The 16,598-nt window shown below is 50.2% G+C and overlaps 1 protein-coding gene across 1 annotated transcript in view; it reads left to right on the forward strand.

The window, feature by feature from the left end:
• The window catches only part of SETD2 (SET domain containing 2, histone lysine methyltransferase), a 74,052-nt gene that overhangs the window by 33,421 nt on the left and 24,033 nt on the right, over positions 1 to 16,598 (forward strand). The window contains exons 7-12 of the mRNA XM_074573859.1: positions 209 to 286; positions 604 to 701; positions 2,638 to 2,764; positions 5,329 to 5,463; positions 6,116 to 6,244; positions 10,553 to 11,194. Of these exons, the coding sequence (XP_074429960.1) occupies positions 209 to 286; positions 604 to 701; positions 2,638 to 2,764; positions 5,329 to 5,463; positions 6,116 to 6,244; positions 10,553 to 11,194 (1,209 nt within the window). The remainder of the gene's footprint in view (positions 1 to 208; positions 287 to 603; positions 702 to 2,637; positions 2,765 to 5,328; positions 5,464 to 6,115; positions 6,245 to 10,552; positions 11,195 to 16,598) is intronic.

The following is a 16,598-nucleotide window of genomic DNA, read 5'->3' on the forward strand; positions in this document are numbered from 1 at the left end:
TTCTTTTTTTCGGGGCGCTTAATGTCATTGTAAAACCCGTTCATCCAAACCAAATGGTGTCGGTAGCTGGGGCAGGAAGGGGTGATGACTTCTACATGGGTTGTGTTGAGAAACGTGGTCATTGTAGCGGTACTGCTTCGTATTTCTGCCTGGCGCGGGAGGGAGGGAGGCCGTTTCGCTCTATAGTCGTCGCTTCTTTTCTTTACAGATCATCGATGCCACCCAGAAAGGAAACTGCTCTCGTTTTATGAACCACAGCTGTGAACCAAACTGCGAGACGCAAAAGGTAAACTGCTGGATCAAAGCCGCTGGCTTCTCGCTTCCACTGCCGTGCGACTTAGCGAGCCTCGGAGTTATTTCTCCTTTATGTCTCTTTGTTTTGGTGTTTGTTTTTTTTTGGGGGGGTTTTTTTTTGGTTTTATTGTAACTTGGTGAAATGGAAACAGCTGCCTGTGAAACGGGCGAGTACTGCCGAGCCGGTTAGCAAATTTTAAATTGGTGGGTGATGCTGTTTGAAGGATTCCTCTTCTTAATTTAAAGCAAAACCAGAGCCAAGCCTGGCTTTTGTAATAACTCATCACCTTGGTTTTTTCCTTGCTTTAGTGGACTGTGAATGGGCAGCTCAGAGTTGGATTTTTCACCACCAAACTGGTCCCCTCGGGCTCCGAGCTGACGTTTGATTACCAGTTCCAGAGATACGGGTACGTTTCGGCTCTCTCGAAGCTGCTGGAAATAATGGGGGTTTTTTTTGAGCGTTGGTGCAACGGAAAAAAATCCTGCTCCGGAACAAACCGTTGCAAAGCCTCGTCTAACACAGCGGTTGTGAATGAACTGGAATTCTACTATATAAAAAGCTACTGGGATAAAGTTTCTTCCGTTTCTAACACAAGAGATTGGGACAGGGATTTGATTTCCCTTGATTTGATGTGTCTTTTCCAGTGGCGCTTTATTGCCTTTTTGTTCCACTTCAGACCATCTCTCCCCAGTGGAAATTTCCCAGATAATGATCTTGACTGTTTCTTTCCTCTGTCTAATTATTAATTACCCGAGCGCCAGACTTTGCAGTACCCTTCAGTAACGCCTCTTCTTCCCCACCCGCCCCGGTTTTACGACTTTGCAAATCCTTGCAGAGCTGTAAAACCCCAGCAAACCGCACGTTCCCTCTTCCTGCCCCATTCCAGAAGCGCAGGTGTGTTGGGCTTTGGCTCCCTTCTCTAAACTTGAGCCTAATATTTCTTATACTTTTTATATATATATATATATTTATATATTACTGCTTGTCCAGGTGTGTGGCGAAGTATTTCCCTGTGATGAGCACAAAACGGTGTCTGACAGGCTCGGAGCAACATATAATTATGAGATTAATTCTACATCCATTTTAGAACCCCCCCCTTTTTTTTTTTTTTTTTTTTTTTTATATTTTCTAATCCCATTTTTTACTGAATGCAGTTGTTTAAGGGGCGTCTCTTCCTTTCCCTTCTGGATCCTGCCTCCAACACCACCGCTATGGCTCTTTCTATAAGCGGGAGAGCCAGAAACGGATTTTTAGCTGCGTTATAAAATCGTTTGCGCTTAAGCGTGAGGTGCTGCCGTGAAGTTTTTTTCCCTTCCCGGTGCAAACTCTCAGGAGGGAAGGCAAACTTAGCCTCAGCCCGTCTGGTTGCTCTTGCAGCCAGGCCTGTTTGGTTTCTAGGCGCGTGGGAATATCTCTAAAGCCGGGGAATGTCGGGTAGGAAGCAGTCTGTACGCCCATAATTTTATTTTTATCTGTATGTGGCTTAGTCAAAGTTATTAGGGTTTCACATTATGGCCCTGTTAGGCGAAGAATTTTGCAATATTGGTTCATTTTGATACCTCGCCTATTGGAGTCTAGTGAACCTAGTCTTGTCTTCCTGGAGTTTTTCCAGCTCTGATCTCCTGGGCATCGTTCCTGGGCTCCCGTTCTGCTTCCTAGAAGATCCTGCAGTGGAACTTTCCTGGTTCTTACCGCTGGTACTGCAGAGCCACATTCCAAAACCACCGTGTTTTCCCAAGCAGTTTTGGCACGTAGTTTAAAATTCGTGGTGTGTGAAGTAGAAAATGCAGAGGCTTTGTAGAAATATTGCCTGAATATAATACAAGGTCAATCCCCTCTGCTCTCCACGGCTCCATATCCGTGCAAAAAAAATCTTCCACCTGAATCTCGGTACTTCCACGAGTCCTCAGCCCAATCTTTAGTCTGTTTCAAGCTGTAAAACGCAAGCCTTTTTTCCTAATGGATATGTCATCCTGATTATATATTCATTAGGAAAATTAATTTATCGATTGCAATGGGCGGTAAGAAGATCTCGGACCCAGCCGCTCCACTTTTCCCTTTCTGGTTCTTGGTTCTTGACCTACAAAGAGCCTGGAGGTGAAGCAGGCTTTGGTTTCCAGCTGAGACGACATGGAATCGCGGTAGCCATGTAAGAAAGAAAGACTTGGTTTGAATTTTCAGTGGCCAGAAAGGCCTTGCCATGCGGAGAAGTTCCCGTCCTTTTCTTCTGAGGATGCAGAAGTACCTTAATTCTCACCTTACTTAAGAGTAAGGTCAAATAACTCGCCGTGGATGCGGCCGATCTGTTACTAAACTGCTCTGTTGCTCGTGTCCACCAACAGCAAAGAGGCTCAGAAATGTTTCTGCGGCTCGGCCAACTGCCGGGGTTACCTGGGCGGAGAGAACAGGGTCAGCATCCGAGCCGCCGGAGGGAAAATGAAAAAGGAGCGTTCCCGGAAGAAGGACTCGGTGAGTCTGAGTCTCCCTTGTGGTGTTTGTTTATTTCTAAGAGTAACAGCAACCAAGGCTTGACCCTGGGCTTGATCCTCTTTGTGTGAGTCTTCAGGTCATCTCTAGAGTCGGCTTCTGGGGTCAATGACTCCTGACGACCTCAAAGTCCAGTCTTTTCCCTGGATGTATTTATATCGTTTTATTTCATATGGGCCTTCAACACTTGTTTTTTCTTAGAATCACAGAATGGTTTGAGTGGGAAGGGACCTTAAAGCCCCCCCAGTGGCACCCCCTGCCCTGGGCAGGGACACCTCCCACCAGCCCAGGTTGCTCCAAGCCCTGTCCAACCTGGCCTGGAATGTTTCCAGCGATGGGGCGTCTCCCACCTCTCTGGACAACCTGGGCCAGGGTCTCGCCACCCTCAGCGTAAAACGTTTCTTCCTTCTATCTAGTCTAAATCTCCCCTCTTTTAGTTTAAAACCGTCACCCGTTCTTGGAGCTTTACTTAAACACGTATTTCCTTTCTCTGGGTAACTCAGGCCAACGTCCCACCAGGAAGGGACCTTCGCAGGTATCTGCTCGTCAGTACTTCATGCTACTAAAAAGCATCCTAAATTCTACGTGCCTTTAAAAATTGGGTTGGCGTTGCGTGATTTTTTTTTTTTTTTAAACGTCGGTGGAAGACGGGCAATACCGCCTTCGCCGTTTGGGCCGTTACCTGCAATTTGACAGCTGGAAGGGCGCAGACGTTTGCGGTCTCCCGGCCGGGATGTGGAATTTGAAGCTCTTCATTGCTTTGGCCTAGAGGCCTGTCGGCTTCCAGGAGAAACTTGTATGAACACGTGTCGTATTTGCCCTCACTCTTATTACAGTTGTGTTTGCAGATGGACGTGAATGAAATATGTAACTTGAATCCAGCTTTTTTTTTTTTTTTTTTTTTTTTTTAAGTCTTTTTATAGCTTTTTCACGCGTGTAATCCCCAAGCGGTTCCATGGAGCTACTCCCCACGTTGAGCTGCGGGGCTGGGTTCACGCGGTAGACGTAGGAAACTGCAGAGAAGTGTGAGCCAAGCGGTCAGAAGGAGTTTTTCGTGGGCAAAAAAAATTTGCTGCAAGAAACCGCGCGGGCTCTTTTCACTTCCTGCAAGATGTTAATTGTTCTGTCCTTGGAAGATAGAAACCTCTCTTCCTACAGATAAGATTTGTTACCTGCTCTTTTGGGAGAAGCCAACTACTGAAAATGCCAGCTTCGTTTTTATTTACTGTATTGGAGAGTCAGGAGGCCAAGAAATTATTTATGAGTCGTTTATAAGTGGTTTTAAAATGCTAATTGGTGGCACCGAGCAGTAGGCTGAATTCTGAACGATGCTTTTTCGGTGTCCACGTGGAGAGGAATGCGCCTCTGCTTGGAAAGATTATAAACACCAGTGAAGAAGTAAATCTGTCTGCAATTCAAGATAATCTCTTAGTGCACAGCTGTTTTCCTGGGTGAGCAGATAAACTTGCGACCGGGAGTGTTTTGGTGCTCACACCTGGAATTTCCTCCGCGGGGCATTAGGTTTATACATCTAAAACCTGCCGCTGGTTAGGAGAAGTGGATGTTGGAGTCGGGGGATTCCCGCCTGTTGCGTGTGTGCCCAGCCCAGTATAAACTGGTGGGAACAGGGCGCTCTTGTACGGGACCTGCTGGAGAGCAGCTCTGCGGAGAAGGACCTGGGAGTCCTGGGGGACAACAAGTTGCCCATGAGCTAGCAATGGGACCTTGTGACCAAGGCGGCCAATGGTCTCCTGGGGGGCATCAAGAAGAGCGTGGCCAGCAGGTGGAGGGAGGTCATCCTCCCCCTCTGCTCTGCCCTGGGGAGGCCGCACCTGGAGCACTGGGTCCAGTTCTGGACTCCCCAGTTCAAGAAGGACAGGGAACTGCTGGAGAGGGGACAGCAAAGGGCTACAAAGATGATGAAGGGACTGGAGCATCTCTGTGCTGAGGAAAGGCTGAGAGCCCTGGGGCTGTTCAGCCTGGAGAAGAGCAGACTGAGAGGGGATCTCATCCATGCTCAGCAATAGCTAAAGGGCGGGTGGCAAGAGGATGGGGCCAGACTCTTCTCAGTGGTGCCCAGCGACAGGACGAGGGGTAACGGGCACAAACTGGGACACGGGAAGTTCTATCTCAACATGAGGAGGAACTTCTTTCTTTTGAGGGTGGCAGAGCCCTGGCACAGGCTGCCCAGAGAGGTGGGGGAGTCTCCGTCTCTGGAGATATTCAGACCCCACCTGGAGGCGTTCCTGTGCCGCCTGCTGTGGGTGACCCTGCTCTGGCAGGGGGTTGGACTAGATGATCTCCGAAGGTCCCTTCCAACCCTGACCATTCTGCGATTCTGTGATTTAAGGTCTAAAAAAGTCCCATAATAGGCCAGCTAAAAGAAACCCAACCGTATTGAGTCAAATTAAACCCATATGGGCTTTTCCGTATGGGCAAGTTGCTTGGGAGAGGCTTCGCCTGGTTGTCAGAGCCAGAGAACGGGTTACCATTGGGTGGCATGAGCCTGGCACCGCCTGAGAGTTGTTTTTCTTTAACATTGGTAGGTGGACGGGGAGCTGGAAGCGCTGCTGGAGAACGGAGAAGGTCTCTCCGATAAGAACCAGGTTCTCAGCTTATCCCGGTTGATGGTTCGGATCGAAACGCTGGAGCAGAAGCTCACCTGCCTCAAACTCATCCAGGTGAGCAGGACCCAGCTGAAAGGGAGGAAACCCGTGTCTTTTGGAGCTCTCGTTAGAGCAAGAGGGGGAAGGTGGAAGAAAGGTCTCACACCTGGGCCAACGTCCCAAGCACGAGCCGGGCAGTTCTTCTTGGTTTATAGATCCTGGGTCATCTCCAACCTTTGCTCCTTTGATACTTGGTGGAACTCGGCCTGGGTGGTGACGCAAAGCGCCCATTTCTAGATGCAAATACATAAGGGTGTGGAAAATAAATGAGTAGTTTGTCAGCTTAAAATAGCTGTCTTATCTCCAAAATTATCCTGCATTTTTACTTCTGAGCGCAGATAAATTGCAGCCGGTTTTCTGTGCAGTCCGTTATCGTTAAGTTTTGTTCCCCAGTGTGAGTTGTCCACCAGGGAACGGTTACAAGGGTTCTGCCGCATGCGTTTGCTGCTCCGAACCTGGCAGTTGCGGCCATTTAAATGACATGAAACGTGCCGGTGCCCACGTCTGCCTTCTGCGATGGGTTTGACAGGTAACGCAAGCCCAGTTGAGCAGTTGGCCACCTTAGCCTGGGGAAATCGAAGCTTTTTTTTTTTTTTTTTTTTTTTTTTTTTTTGCCTGTAAGTCTCTGACGGGTCCCCCGGCCTCTCTCTAACTTTGGCTCATCCAGAACACGCACTCGCAGTCCTGCCTGAAGTCCTTCCTGGAGTGTCACGGCTTATCTCTCCTCTGGATTTGGATGACGGAGCTGGGCGACGGGAGAGGGAGCACCGCCAACAACCTGAAGTTGCAGCTGGAGGTCAGTAATTCCCTCGGGTTTGACGCTTTGCTAATTGGGCAAAAGCTTGATGGTTTTCTTTTTCTTTTAAATATACGTATTCTGCGCCAAGTTTTCCTGAAAACAAACTGCAGGTATCCTCAAAACTGCAGCCTAAAACTTCTGCTTTAAGGGAAGCCCTTAATATACGGAAAGAATTTGCTCGTGTGGTTTTTCTCAGATTTCGGAGTTAGTGACATGAGCCAGACGTAAATAAAGATCGCTGCCATCGCTGTTTATTCCCTCCTGAACCCCCCGGGGAATTTGAGGTATTGACGCTCTGAAGTGGAACTTGAATTCATTTCTGGTTTCTACTTGTGCTGCAGCATCGCATGCAAAAAGACATCTGGAAGTTCCTTTGTTAAAGATGCTTCTCCGAGAAGGTTGCTGTGCCGTTCGGAGAGGCGCACGCGGTCCTGCAGCAAGAAAGCAGAAGCCACCTGAGCTCTAGAGCTCCGGGCGCCTCTTCTCTTGGTGACTTCTCCGTTGTTTTTCAGGAGCGGTGACAAATCCTGCCCAACCCCACTTCCTTAGCTCAGTATGGCTTTTCTCCGAGCTGGTATTTAGCATTTCTGAACGAGCCGTGTCCTACTCGCGCCTTTCTCCTCTTTAACACGGTTCGGGCGTTCCCTCTGAGAAACGGGCGCTCTTGGTATCGGAAGATGAAGAGCTGCCTACGTGTGCTTTTGTGAGCCTTCAACTCGTGGGGTGGGGTGAGGATACCTGAAGATTTTTTGGAGCCCAGCTCGATATATCAGGCCTAGTAAGACGCTTCTGGGCTCCTCTCAAAGCCTCTGTGCTGATGGTGGTGAGAGGGACAGCAGATCTGTCCGCTCTGCAGTGCGTCCTATGGGAAAGCCACCGTTTCCACCGCCTAGTCCTCATCCGTCCTCACTTGGGCGAAGTTTTGGCTGTAAATACCTGGAAAACTTTAGTGCTGTTGGGTTAGGGGTCTCTGACGTTAAGTTAGAACTTGTAGACTTGCAAGGTAGACTGGTAGGGTTTGAGTAGACCCCCCCCAGACTTCATCAGCCTTGCGCTGTGCGGAGTGTGTAGGTGCTGGTGAGCCACGCACGTTGGGTGCAAGGCGTGGATTCAGCGGGTGCCTCCAGTTTTCTCTCCTGCTGATGGGACGTGGCTTTGCAGTACTTCCAGCCGAAGCAGCGGTGCTTGACAGCTGCTGAGTCAACGTTCTCTCGCTGTGGTGCATCACCTCCGTGTTCCTCTACGGCTACAGAAAGATCTTTTGAGACCAAGTCTACAGGGAGGGAGTTAATCTGTCACGGTACCAAAGGAGGGAGCTAAGCTATTCCCCTTTGGGACTGCAGTATTTTCTTCTTTGGGGTAGGTAGGATCCATCCCACGTTACACATGTTGAAGCCGTTGCTCTGAGGGAGTCTCGAGTCTGGATTTTGGTACGTGTAATGCCTACCCTCCTTGCTCCCACCCAACATTCAGGTGCTATGGCATTGCAGGGCTGCTACGTAGCTCACCTCGACTCATCTTTGACCTCCAGCTTTGGAGAAATCAATGGTCCAGTTAAGGTTAGGCTCTGGTTTTCCTCTGGAATCGGTTCGGGTACTCAACCTCCTTGATCTCAAACCCAGAGCTGCTCCCCCCAGGTTTTTAGAGGCAAACTGAATCGATGCGGCGGTGGTGGCTTCGTCTCCGCTCTCCATGCATCTGGTCACGATACACTGTCAACTTTGGTGGGGTTTTGGGGATTGGATCTATTCTTTTAAAATCCAGGTAATTCTTTACTGAGTTGCAAGTGGGACTTGGGATAGGGGCCAGAGCACGCTTTGGTCTTTTTTTCCCCCCTTTTTACAAAAACTGTCATTCTTTTAAGAGAAATGGGCTTTTGGCCATCAGATGGCAGAAATTGGCCTAATACCATAAACCCGTCTTCTGTCACTCTGGGAGGGCTGGTTTTGAAAGCGAACAAGTTGAAAAGTCCCGTAGAAGGGCTGGTTACCTCTTGCTTCAAACCCAGGGATTTGGGCGCTGATCCTGGGAGAGAAGTTGCTGAAGTCACTTGCTGGATCCCGGAAAGGTTGTGCGCATTTAACGTCCAGTGCTTCTTTCTGTGCCCGTGATCCCCGTTCCCACTGACGGCTTTTGTACAAGGATTTTGAAGATCTTTTCAATAACTTGTTTCTCATCTCAGACTTTGGACGCAGCCCAGTTGAGGCCAAGTTTTTTGGCTGGTCTGTAGGGGGAAGCGCTGTAGCATGAGCTGTGCTGTGGTCTCTGGGACTGTGTTGGCTTTATCACCTGGTACCTCCAGGTGTATCCTGGTGTCTAACGGAGGCTTCCCATTCCTGGGACTGCCCCGTTGGGTGCTGGAAGCGTGTTGTGGGGCTGGGAGTGCAGGCGCTTGCGGCAGCCTCGGTTTTTGGTGAGATTAAATCAGTTGGAAGTGCCATCAGTGTCAGAGATGTTCGCCATGTCTGGTGCTTTGGAGCTCCCTAGTTCTCCATATCTCGTTGTGCTTAAGGTTTAGCTCCATGAGGAGCAGACTTGTCTCCCTCCCGCTGACACCGGTAACGCTCCAGCTTCTGCTGCAGCCCACGGCACCTCTGTCACGCAAGGAAAAAGCTTTCCTGGTTTTACTTCCCAAACTTCTTTGGGTCAATCTCTTTTGACTGCTGATACATCTTAACATTTCTGATGAGGGCTGGAGCACCTCTCCTATGAGGACAGACTCTGAGAGAGTGGGGTTGTTCAGTCTGGAGAAAAGAAGGCTCCGAGGAGACCTTCTAGTGGCCTACCAGTATCTTAAGGGGGTCTACAAGAAAGCTGGGGAGGGACTCTTTAGGATGTCGGGTCATGGTAGGACTAGAGGGAATGGATTAAAACTAGAGATGGGTCGATTCAGGCTGGACGTTAGGAAGAAGTTCTTCACCATGAGGGTGGTGAGGCACTGGAACAGGTTGCCCAGAGAGGTGGTGGAAGCCCCATCCCTGGAAGTCTTTAAGGCCAGGCTGGCCGGGGCTCTGAGCAACCTGATCTAGTGGGAGGTGCCCCTGCCCATGGCAGGGGGGTTGGAACTGGATGATCTTTAAGGTCCCTTCCAACCCAGCACATTCTATGATTCTTTCACGCAGCATCTCTGACTGCTCTGTTGTTGTATCGATTGGCCTAGGAATGAGTATGGCCAGCTGTAAGCCTCCGAGCTCTTTGAAAATCAGTTTCATTGCAACTAATTGCTAATTTAGTTTAATCGCTAAGTACTTGTGCTTGCTGGTTTCCACCCGCTCGTGGTTTATTTGCTCTCAGCAGAAGTTCACGGCTGCAGCCCAGCCTTGAGAAGGGACACAGATATCCCTGACCCATGACCTGTCACCATCGTGTTGATATTTCAGAGTTACCTCTTGTTCATAGAATCATAGAATGTGTTGGGTTGGAAGGGACCTTTAAAGGTCATCTAGTCCAAGCCCCCTGTAGTAAGCAGGAACATCTTCAACTAGCTCAGGTTGCTCAGAGCCTCATCCAGCCTGACCTTGAATGTCTCCAGGGATGGGGCCTCCACCCCCTCTCTGGGCAACCTGGGCCAGTGTCTCACCACCCTCATTGTAAAGAACTTCTTCCTAATGTCTGATCTAAACCTGCCCTGCTCTAGTTTAAAGCCATTGCCCCTCGTCCTATTGCTACATGCCCTTGCAAACAGCCCCTCCCCATCTCCCCTGTAGGCCCCCTTCAGGTACTGGAAGGCCGCTATAAGGTCTCCCCGGAGCCTTCTCTTCTCCAGGCTGAACCCCCCCAGCTCTCTCAGCCTGTCCTCCCAGCAGAGGGGCTCCAGCCCTCGGATCATCTTCGTGGCCTCCTCTGGACCCGCTCTGACAGGTCCGTGTCCTTCATGTGCTGAGGGCTACAGAGCTGGACACAGTACTGCAGGTGAGGTCTCATGAGAGCAGAGTAGAGGGGGAGAATCACCTCTCTGGATCTGCTGGCCGCGGTTCTTCTGATGCAGCCCAGGATGCGATTGGCCTTCTGGGCTGCAAGCGCACATTGTGGCTCATTTCCAGCTTGTCATCCACGAGTACCCCCAGGTCCTTTTCCGCAGGGCTGCTCTCTATCACATTGTCCCCCAGCCGGTATTGATAACGAGGGCTGTCCCGACGCAAGTGCAGGACCTTGTACTTGGCCTTGTTGAACGTCATAAGGTTTGCTCGGGCTCACCTCTCTAGCTTGTCCAGGTTTCTTGTTGAGAAAAGGAGATTGTTCCAGGTTGGAGGTGGCTTTACGTTCTGATGGCTCTAACAATTTGATTTTTGTCTTTGCAATTAGATTATGAAGACGCTGGAGCTCCTGCCGATACCTACCAAGAACATGCTGGAGGAGAGCAAAGTACTTCCCGTTATTCAGCGCTGGGCTCAGACTAAGACTGCCGTCCCGCAGCTCAGCGAAGGGGACGGCTACTCGAGCGAGAACACCTCGCGGGCTCACACGCCGCTCAACACCCCGGACCTTTCCACCAAGCAGGGCGTGGAAGGTGACACAGACACCCCTAAGAAGCTGGTGTTTCGCAGGCTGAAAATTATAAGTGAAAACAGCATGGACAGTGCCATCTCGGATACAACCAGTGAGCTGGAAGGGAAGGAGGGCAAAGAGGACCTGGACCAGCTGGAGGGTGCTCCGATGGAGGTGTCGGAGGAGCAGCAGCAGCAGCAGGAGATCAAAGCTGCCGTTGATGCGCCGGTGGAGAGCAGCAAACCCCAAGCTGCGGAGCTGGAGGCTGAGCCCGAAGCAGAGGTGAAAGAGAGCAACAGCGCGAAGCTGGAAGAGCCCATTACGATGGAAACGCCGTCTCAAGACGAAGAGGAAGGCGTATCCGACGTGGAGAGCGAGAGAAGCCAAGAACAAACGGACAAAATTGTGGATGTGAGCGATTTGGCCACCAGGCTGCTCGACAGCTGGAAGGAGCTCAAGGTAAGAGGCACCTACCTGCAGCTACACCACCTCTGCTCCTGCTAAGGAAAATGCAGAGCCGTTTGCGGTTGTCGTCCTGTTGGTGAATGTTTGTCAACCAGGATTGCCTTTTCTATGCAAAAGGGCTTCTCCGAGTGCTTTCTGTGTCTCTCCTTTCCTTCCAAGCTGCCCCGTACGTGACTTACAATAGATTTCCAGGCGGTGGTGCGTTGCATGCTGAAAACAGCAGATCATTCCGTTTGGGCACCTCAAAGACACCTTAGTCATGCGGTTGTGTTTTAGGCTTTTCAAGGGGAGGGCAGCTCTAAGGGATTGAGATTCTGCTCAGAAAAAGAGGCTAGTGACAGCGCCCCAAGCATTTTTGGTTGAAGCGGCCCATTATCCGTCAACGTTGGGACAAATTGACGGACCGTCTACTCCTAAATTCAATTATCGCAAACTTCGTCAGTGTTTCCGATCCTGTTAACGTCTGCTTTTCATCTGCGATGTATAAAGCCTCCAGAAACCGGTCTGTTGGCTGCGTCGCATTCTCTGGAGAGTAGTAGCGCTGGGTTAGCCTCTGGGTGTTCGCAGGTGGTGTTTACATCGGGTAAATACTCGGATTTGTGGGTGTTATTTGAGCCTTTAAAGACCCCTAGAGTATGCAGGCATGGGTTTTGCTCCCATCAAGGTCTTCCTCGAGCAGATAACCTCTTTAAGAGAAGGGCTTCGTGGCCGTAGGGTGCCTTCTTTCCTCCAGAATCAGGCCCCTGTCCCCGTGTAGCATAGGTGGCCAACTTGGCCACTTGATCTTCAGCCAACAGCTTTTTTTTTTGATGGGATGAGGCTTTGAGCAACCTGGTCTGGTGGGAGGTGTCCCTGCCCGGGGCAGGGGGGTTGGAACTAGATGATCTTTAAGGTCCCTTCCAACCCAAACCATTCTATGATTCCATGATTCTATGACATAGCATGATGTTCCAGTAAGTCACCACTTGACACTTCAGGCATTTCCTGGGGTTTCTTTAGGTCTTTGGAAACTCCTCGCCCATCTGCTGCTTCTGTAGGATTATATTCCTTATATTATATTCAAGAGCAAGAGGGGTGGAGGCCTTCAAGTTGCTTTTACACTTTAATAAGTGTAAAATCAGCATTTGCTGAGGATCCAGCAAAGGAATCGAAGGCGCTGCCATGCTTCTGGCGTGGTGTGGCCTTCATGGAGGAGGTTGTGGAGGGTCTTCTGCCCTTCTCTTAACCAAGTGTCTGCCCGGTTTTAATTGTTGGAAGTAGTCTTTAAGGAAATTTATATTTTACGATGCATCATAGAGCTAAAAAGTTGATTTGCCCATTGAATCTGATAACGAGTAATGATTTAGAAGAGGCTGATAAAAATAATGAGTGTTGCGCATACCGCGGTGACACGTACAGATGGAGGAGGCCACTGCAAGCTTTGAGTCCATGAACCTTTGCCTGCACCACCGTTTATCAACCGTAGCAACAAACATTAACATTTATAAAACGTATCTAGAGATTGTGTAAGTCTTAAGAGAAATCTTACCTTCATCTCTGAATTTTTCGGAAGCGTCAGATAGTCTCGAACTGGTTGAATTTGAGCATAATCATTTGTGCCGTAAATCCTAGCGGGAGAAGAGGCGAAAATTTACTGTACAAACAGCTAAAATATGGTTCCGTAGAGAAGTTAGCTTGCGTTTCCTTTCCCCGCCCTGTCCCCTCTTTACCAGGTGGATCTGCGATACATCGTTTACTAGGTGTTAATTCGCAGACTCTTGAAATTTGTGCGGGCCTGGCGATGTTCTTTATGGGAGTGACACTGTCAGGTTGAATTGAGGGTTGAATTGAAACAAAGTCCTTTTCCATCCGTTGCTGATACCTGGGATCGTTTGGGCTGAAGGCTACGGCAGGTCTTAGTCCTGCGCTTCTTTGGAGCTGGACTTGCTTTGGGCTCCCCCAGGCTCCGTTTTCTGTTTGCAACCAGATTTGTTCGCTTCCAGGATTGCGCGCTGCGGGGTTTAAACTTGAAACAGCCCAGGAAAAAATGTTGGAAAACGCTCATGAAAAGTAGGAAGTTTCGCAAAACGAGCGACCTTCTCCCCAACGTTGGTTTCAGACCAAATTTGATCTGACAGTGTGGGTTTATCACCAAGGCTTGTGGTTGCTTTTGAGGTTGGAGGAGCTCAGCCTTGGGTATCTAGAGACCTTTCTGAAGCCCGTGGTCAGGCTGTAGAGTCATGACCCGTCGCTGCTGCTCTTTGAGATGTGGATTCACGTCCTCTCTGTGTTAGAGTGTACTTAATTAATTAACCTCCTGTCTTTGCGAGGATGCTAATAGCCTGTTGCGGTGTACGTTTCTGGTTGTAGGGATGCCTTAGCTTTGTAGTAATCCCAGCAAATCAAACTACTCCCCCCCCCCCCCCCCCCCCCCAAAAAAAAAAAAGCAGAATCACGCCATGGGGCTGTGAAAACCCCTTTCTCTCCTGGAAAACGTTCGTGGGGCAACTGTGACCCGGGGATTCGTTCTGTCCTGGACTTTATCATGGCGCTAAGAGTTAACTGCTTCTGTCCGACTCTCACCTGTTCAGACGCCACCGTAGCCCAGCCCACAGGTGGCCGATGTCTAAAAGGAAAGACTAAGCTGGCCGGGCCCTGCTTTAGATGGAAGGGGGATGGATGGTCACCTTGGAAAACCCGTTGACCTCGGTGGCAAGAGAGCCAGGTGCCTTTTCCAGCACGTCCAAGCTTTTTAAAAGCTGGTTTTGAGTAGTGGAACATCTGCAATAAGTGGCATTGGATGGGGTGGGGCGGGAGGGTCTGAAACCTCGTAACTTAAGCGATGTCCTCTCCAGTCTTGCTTATGACCCCCTTGTAATTTCAACCATTTCCATCTAGCTTCTCAGGGCAGCAAGGAGCTGACCATGTGTCTCCTTTTCTCAACTCCATTTTCAACTCCGTGCTGAAGAAGGGAGAGGACATAGCGTGCATACGGTGAAGAAACGGGAAGATGGTTGGGAAGCTGGATGATGCATGAGCAATATAATAGGTGAAAAGAGGACAGAGGTGGTTAACTCATTGATGCCGACGTTATTTTGGTGCGTCCATTGCCGGCAATGGATGTCGCTCCGGGAAAATCCCAACTCCTGGCATGAAAGGATTAAGTGAGCTATCTTTTTCTATACCTCTATACACAGGACTTGTAAGTCCTCGGCTTACAGGGCTCGTACACTCCGATTCTTTAAGCCACGAGGAGTGTTGGCCACTGCTACACACCCATCACAACACACACTCACATTCCCCGGCGGGGTAAGTTTTCAGCCTGGGCCTCGTGCACGCTGTTCCCATTCTCCGAGGAAGCGCTGCATACCTTTCCCCATGCTGAAAACTCACTCCAGGTGGCAAAGGCTGGTTGGTGGACGCCCAGCAAGGGTGTAGGTGGTGGTTCAACATGGTTCTTCCAAGCGCCTCAGCCTGCTCCAGCTGGAGGATTGCGCTCAGGTAAGGCTCCGTGGACTGATCCATACAGCCAAGCCCGTGATGGAGGCGACACGCGGCGTGATGGCCAACAATCCTGGTGCTCTACCCTCTTGGCATCTCCGGAACAAGCGGTAGGAGCAGCACCGCCAAGCATTGCAAGCTTTTCTCAACGTCCTTTTGATGGCTTATGTTTCAGTAGCTGAGGCTGAGGGACAGGAGAGCGCGTTTGGCTTCGAGCGTAGCATGTGCTTTAATAGCGTTGGTGTTTCAGGGTGGTCTTGGCTGTTGGGGTTCCCTCGCTGTTTACCCCAAGGCAGGGCCTTGAGGTCCTACAACTCCACTACCTAAGCTTTAGGCTTCTTGTGATGACCCATTACACATCTAAAATCTCTCCCATAGCGAACCTGCGTGCTCTGCCGACTGACTAATGCCACGTGAACACAATCGGCACGGCAGCGCTGGCTCGTGCAGAACGTTCCACCGTGCTAGCATGGTTTGGGAGGCTCTGCTGCAGGTTGGACTAAGCTTTTGGCATCTTCCTCCACCCCCTGAGTGGGCAGATGATGCTCTCACCTTTGCGGAAGGGGGCAGGTGGGAGTTGTAGCTGAGGCTCTTGCTTTTATGAGTTGGACAGGATCTTTTTTTTTTTTTTAAGAAAAACCTTTTGAAAGAGCCAGATGTCTTGGGTTTACAAGGTTTTAGTTGGACGCTTCTGGCCTCAGAAGTATTTATCAGTGACTTGGAGTTCAAGGCTGAGGTGTTACCCCAACTTTGGCCAAGGTGGACTTTCTCTTTTGCCATGAAAACACCCATTCCGTGAGCTTAATTATCAGCCTGAACGGGGATAGCAGAGCTGGTGACCCAGGCAGACGGAGCTTTCGCCTTCCCCTGAGATGGTCTTTCCAAGTCATGTCCGATACGTCTTGATAGGACAGCCCTGTGAAGCTGCTCCTGCCTGTCCTGTTCCCAGACAAGCCATCCTGGAGCGACTGGCTCTTGCTCCGGCACGCACATCGCATGCTTTCATTAGGAGGCTTATAATTTGTTATAACTTAGAGCAAGAAATAGTTTGTGAAAACAATAGGCACTGGTGAGCGGCCAGGCTGTTGTTTGCGGTGTTTTTTTTTTTTTTTGGCCTTCAGGCAGGGATGTCGTGGCGTTAGTCCTTTCTCTTGCTCTCCTCCATCCCTTGGCATCGTGCTGGAGCTTCAGGGGATGGGGAGCTGCAGAGGGAAGAGAGGAAAGGAGCATCGCAGAAGGGAGGAAGGCAAGGAAGAGGAGATCCAGCCCTGGCTGGTGGAGCATTGGGTAGCCAACCTGTTAGGGGACGGATTTGGTTGCGTGGTGATTCTTCAACAAATCAACAATATAAGTTTGGCGTACTCTGGAGCAGAGTTAGGTGAGACAACACGGCCTGTAGGTCATCTTGGCTTGGAGTACGTAAACCCTGCCGAGCACCGTGAGCTTCAGAGGGCTGCAGGTGGCTTTCCAGCTCTACCTCCAGGCATGGGATTCATCCCCTCGGCCCCGGGAGAAATGGGCCAGGTCCCCAATTGAGTGACAGAGGTTTTGAAGCACCGGTGGGCAGCGGGGTTGGCGCAGGTCGGCGTAGAAGAGCGATTGCCCCTTTGCCCGCTGTGCTTGTGTCGGCACGAACACGAGACCCGGTCGTGCTGCTCTTTCCCTCCACCCATCGCTGGTGTCCATTGGGCTTCTCCAGTTTAGGCCCATTAAATCAGAAATAATTGCTAGCTAAGGGATGGATTTCTGGAGAGAGTTCATCAGGCACAGTCTTCCTTTCTGCGTTCTTTGAGTCTTGAGACCGCTCTGCAGCTCTCTCGCCTCTCCCAAGCCAAGGATGGTTTGTGTCTGCAGCTGGACCGCCTAAACCCTGAGTTGTTTTTTTTTTTTTTTTCTTCTCCTTTGTTTGTAACAGACT

Source organism: Larus michahellis, chromosome 2 (genome assembly GCF_964199755.1).
Source record: "Larus michahellis chromosome 2, bLarMic1.1, whole genome shotgun sequence".
In the NCBI taxonomy this organism is placed as follows: Eukaryota; Metazoa; Chordata; class Aves; order Charadriiformes; family Laridae; genus Larus; species Larus michahellis.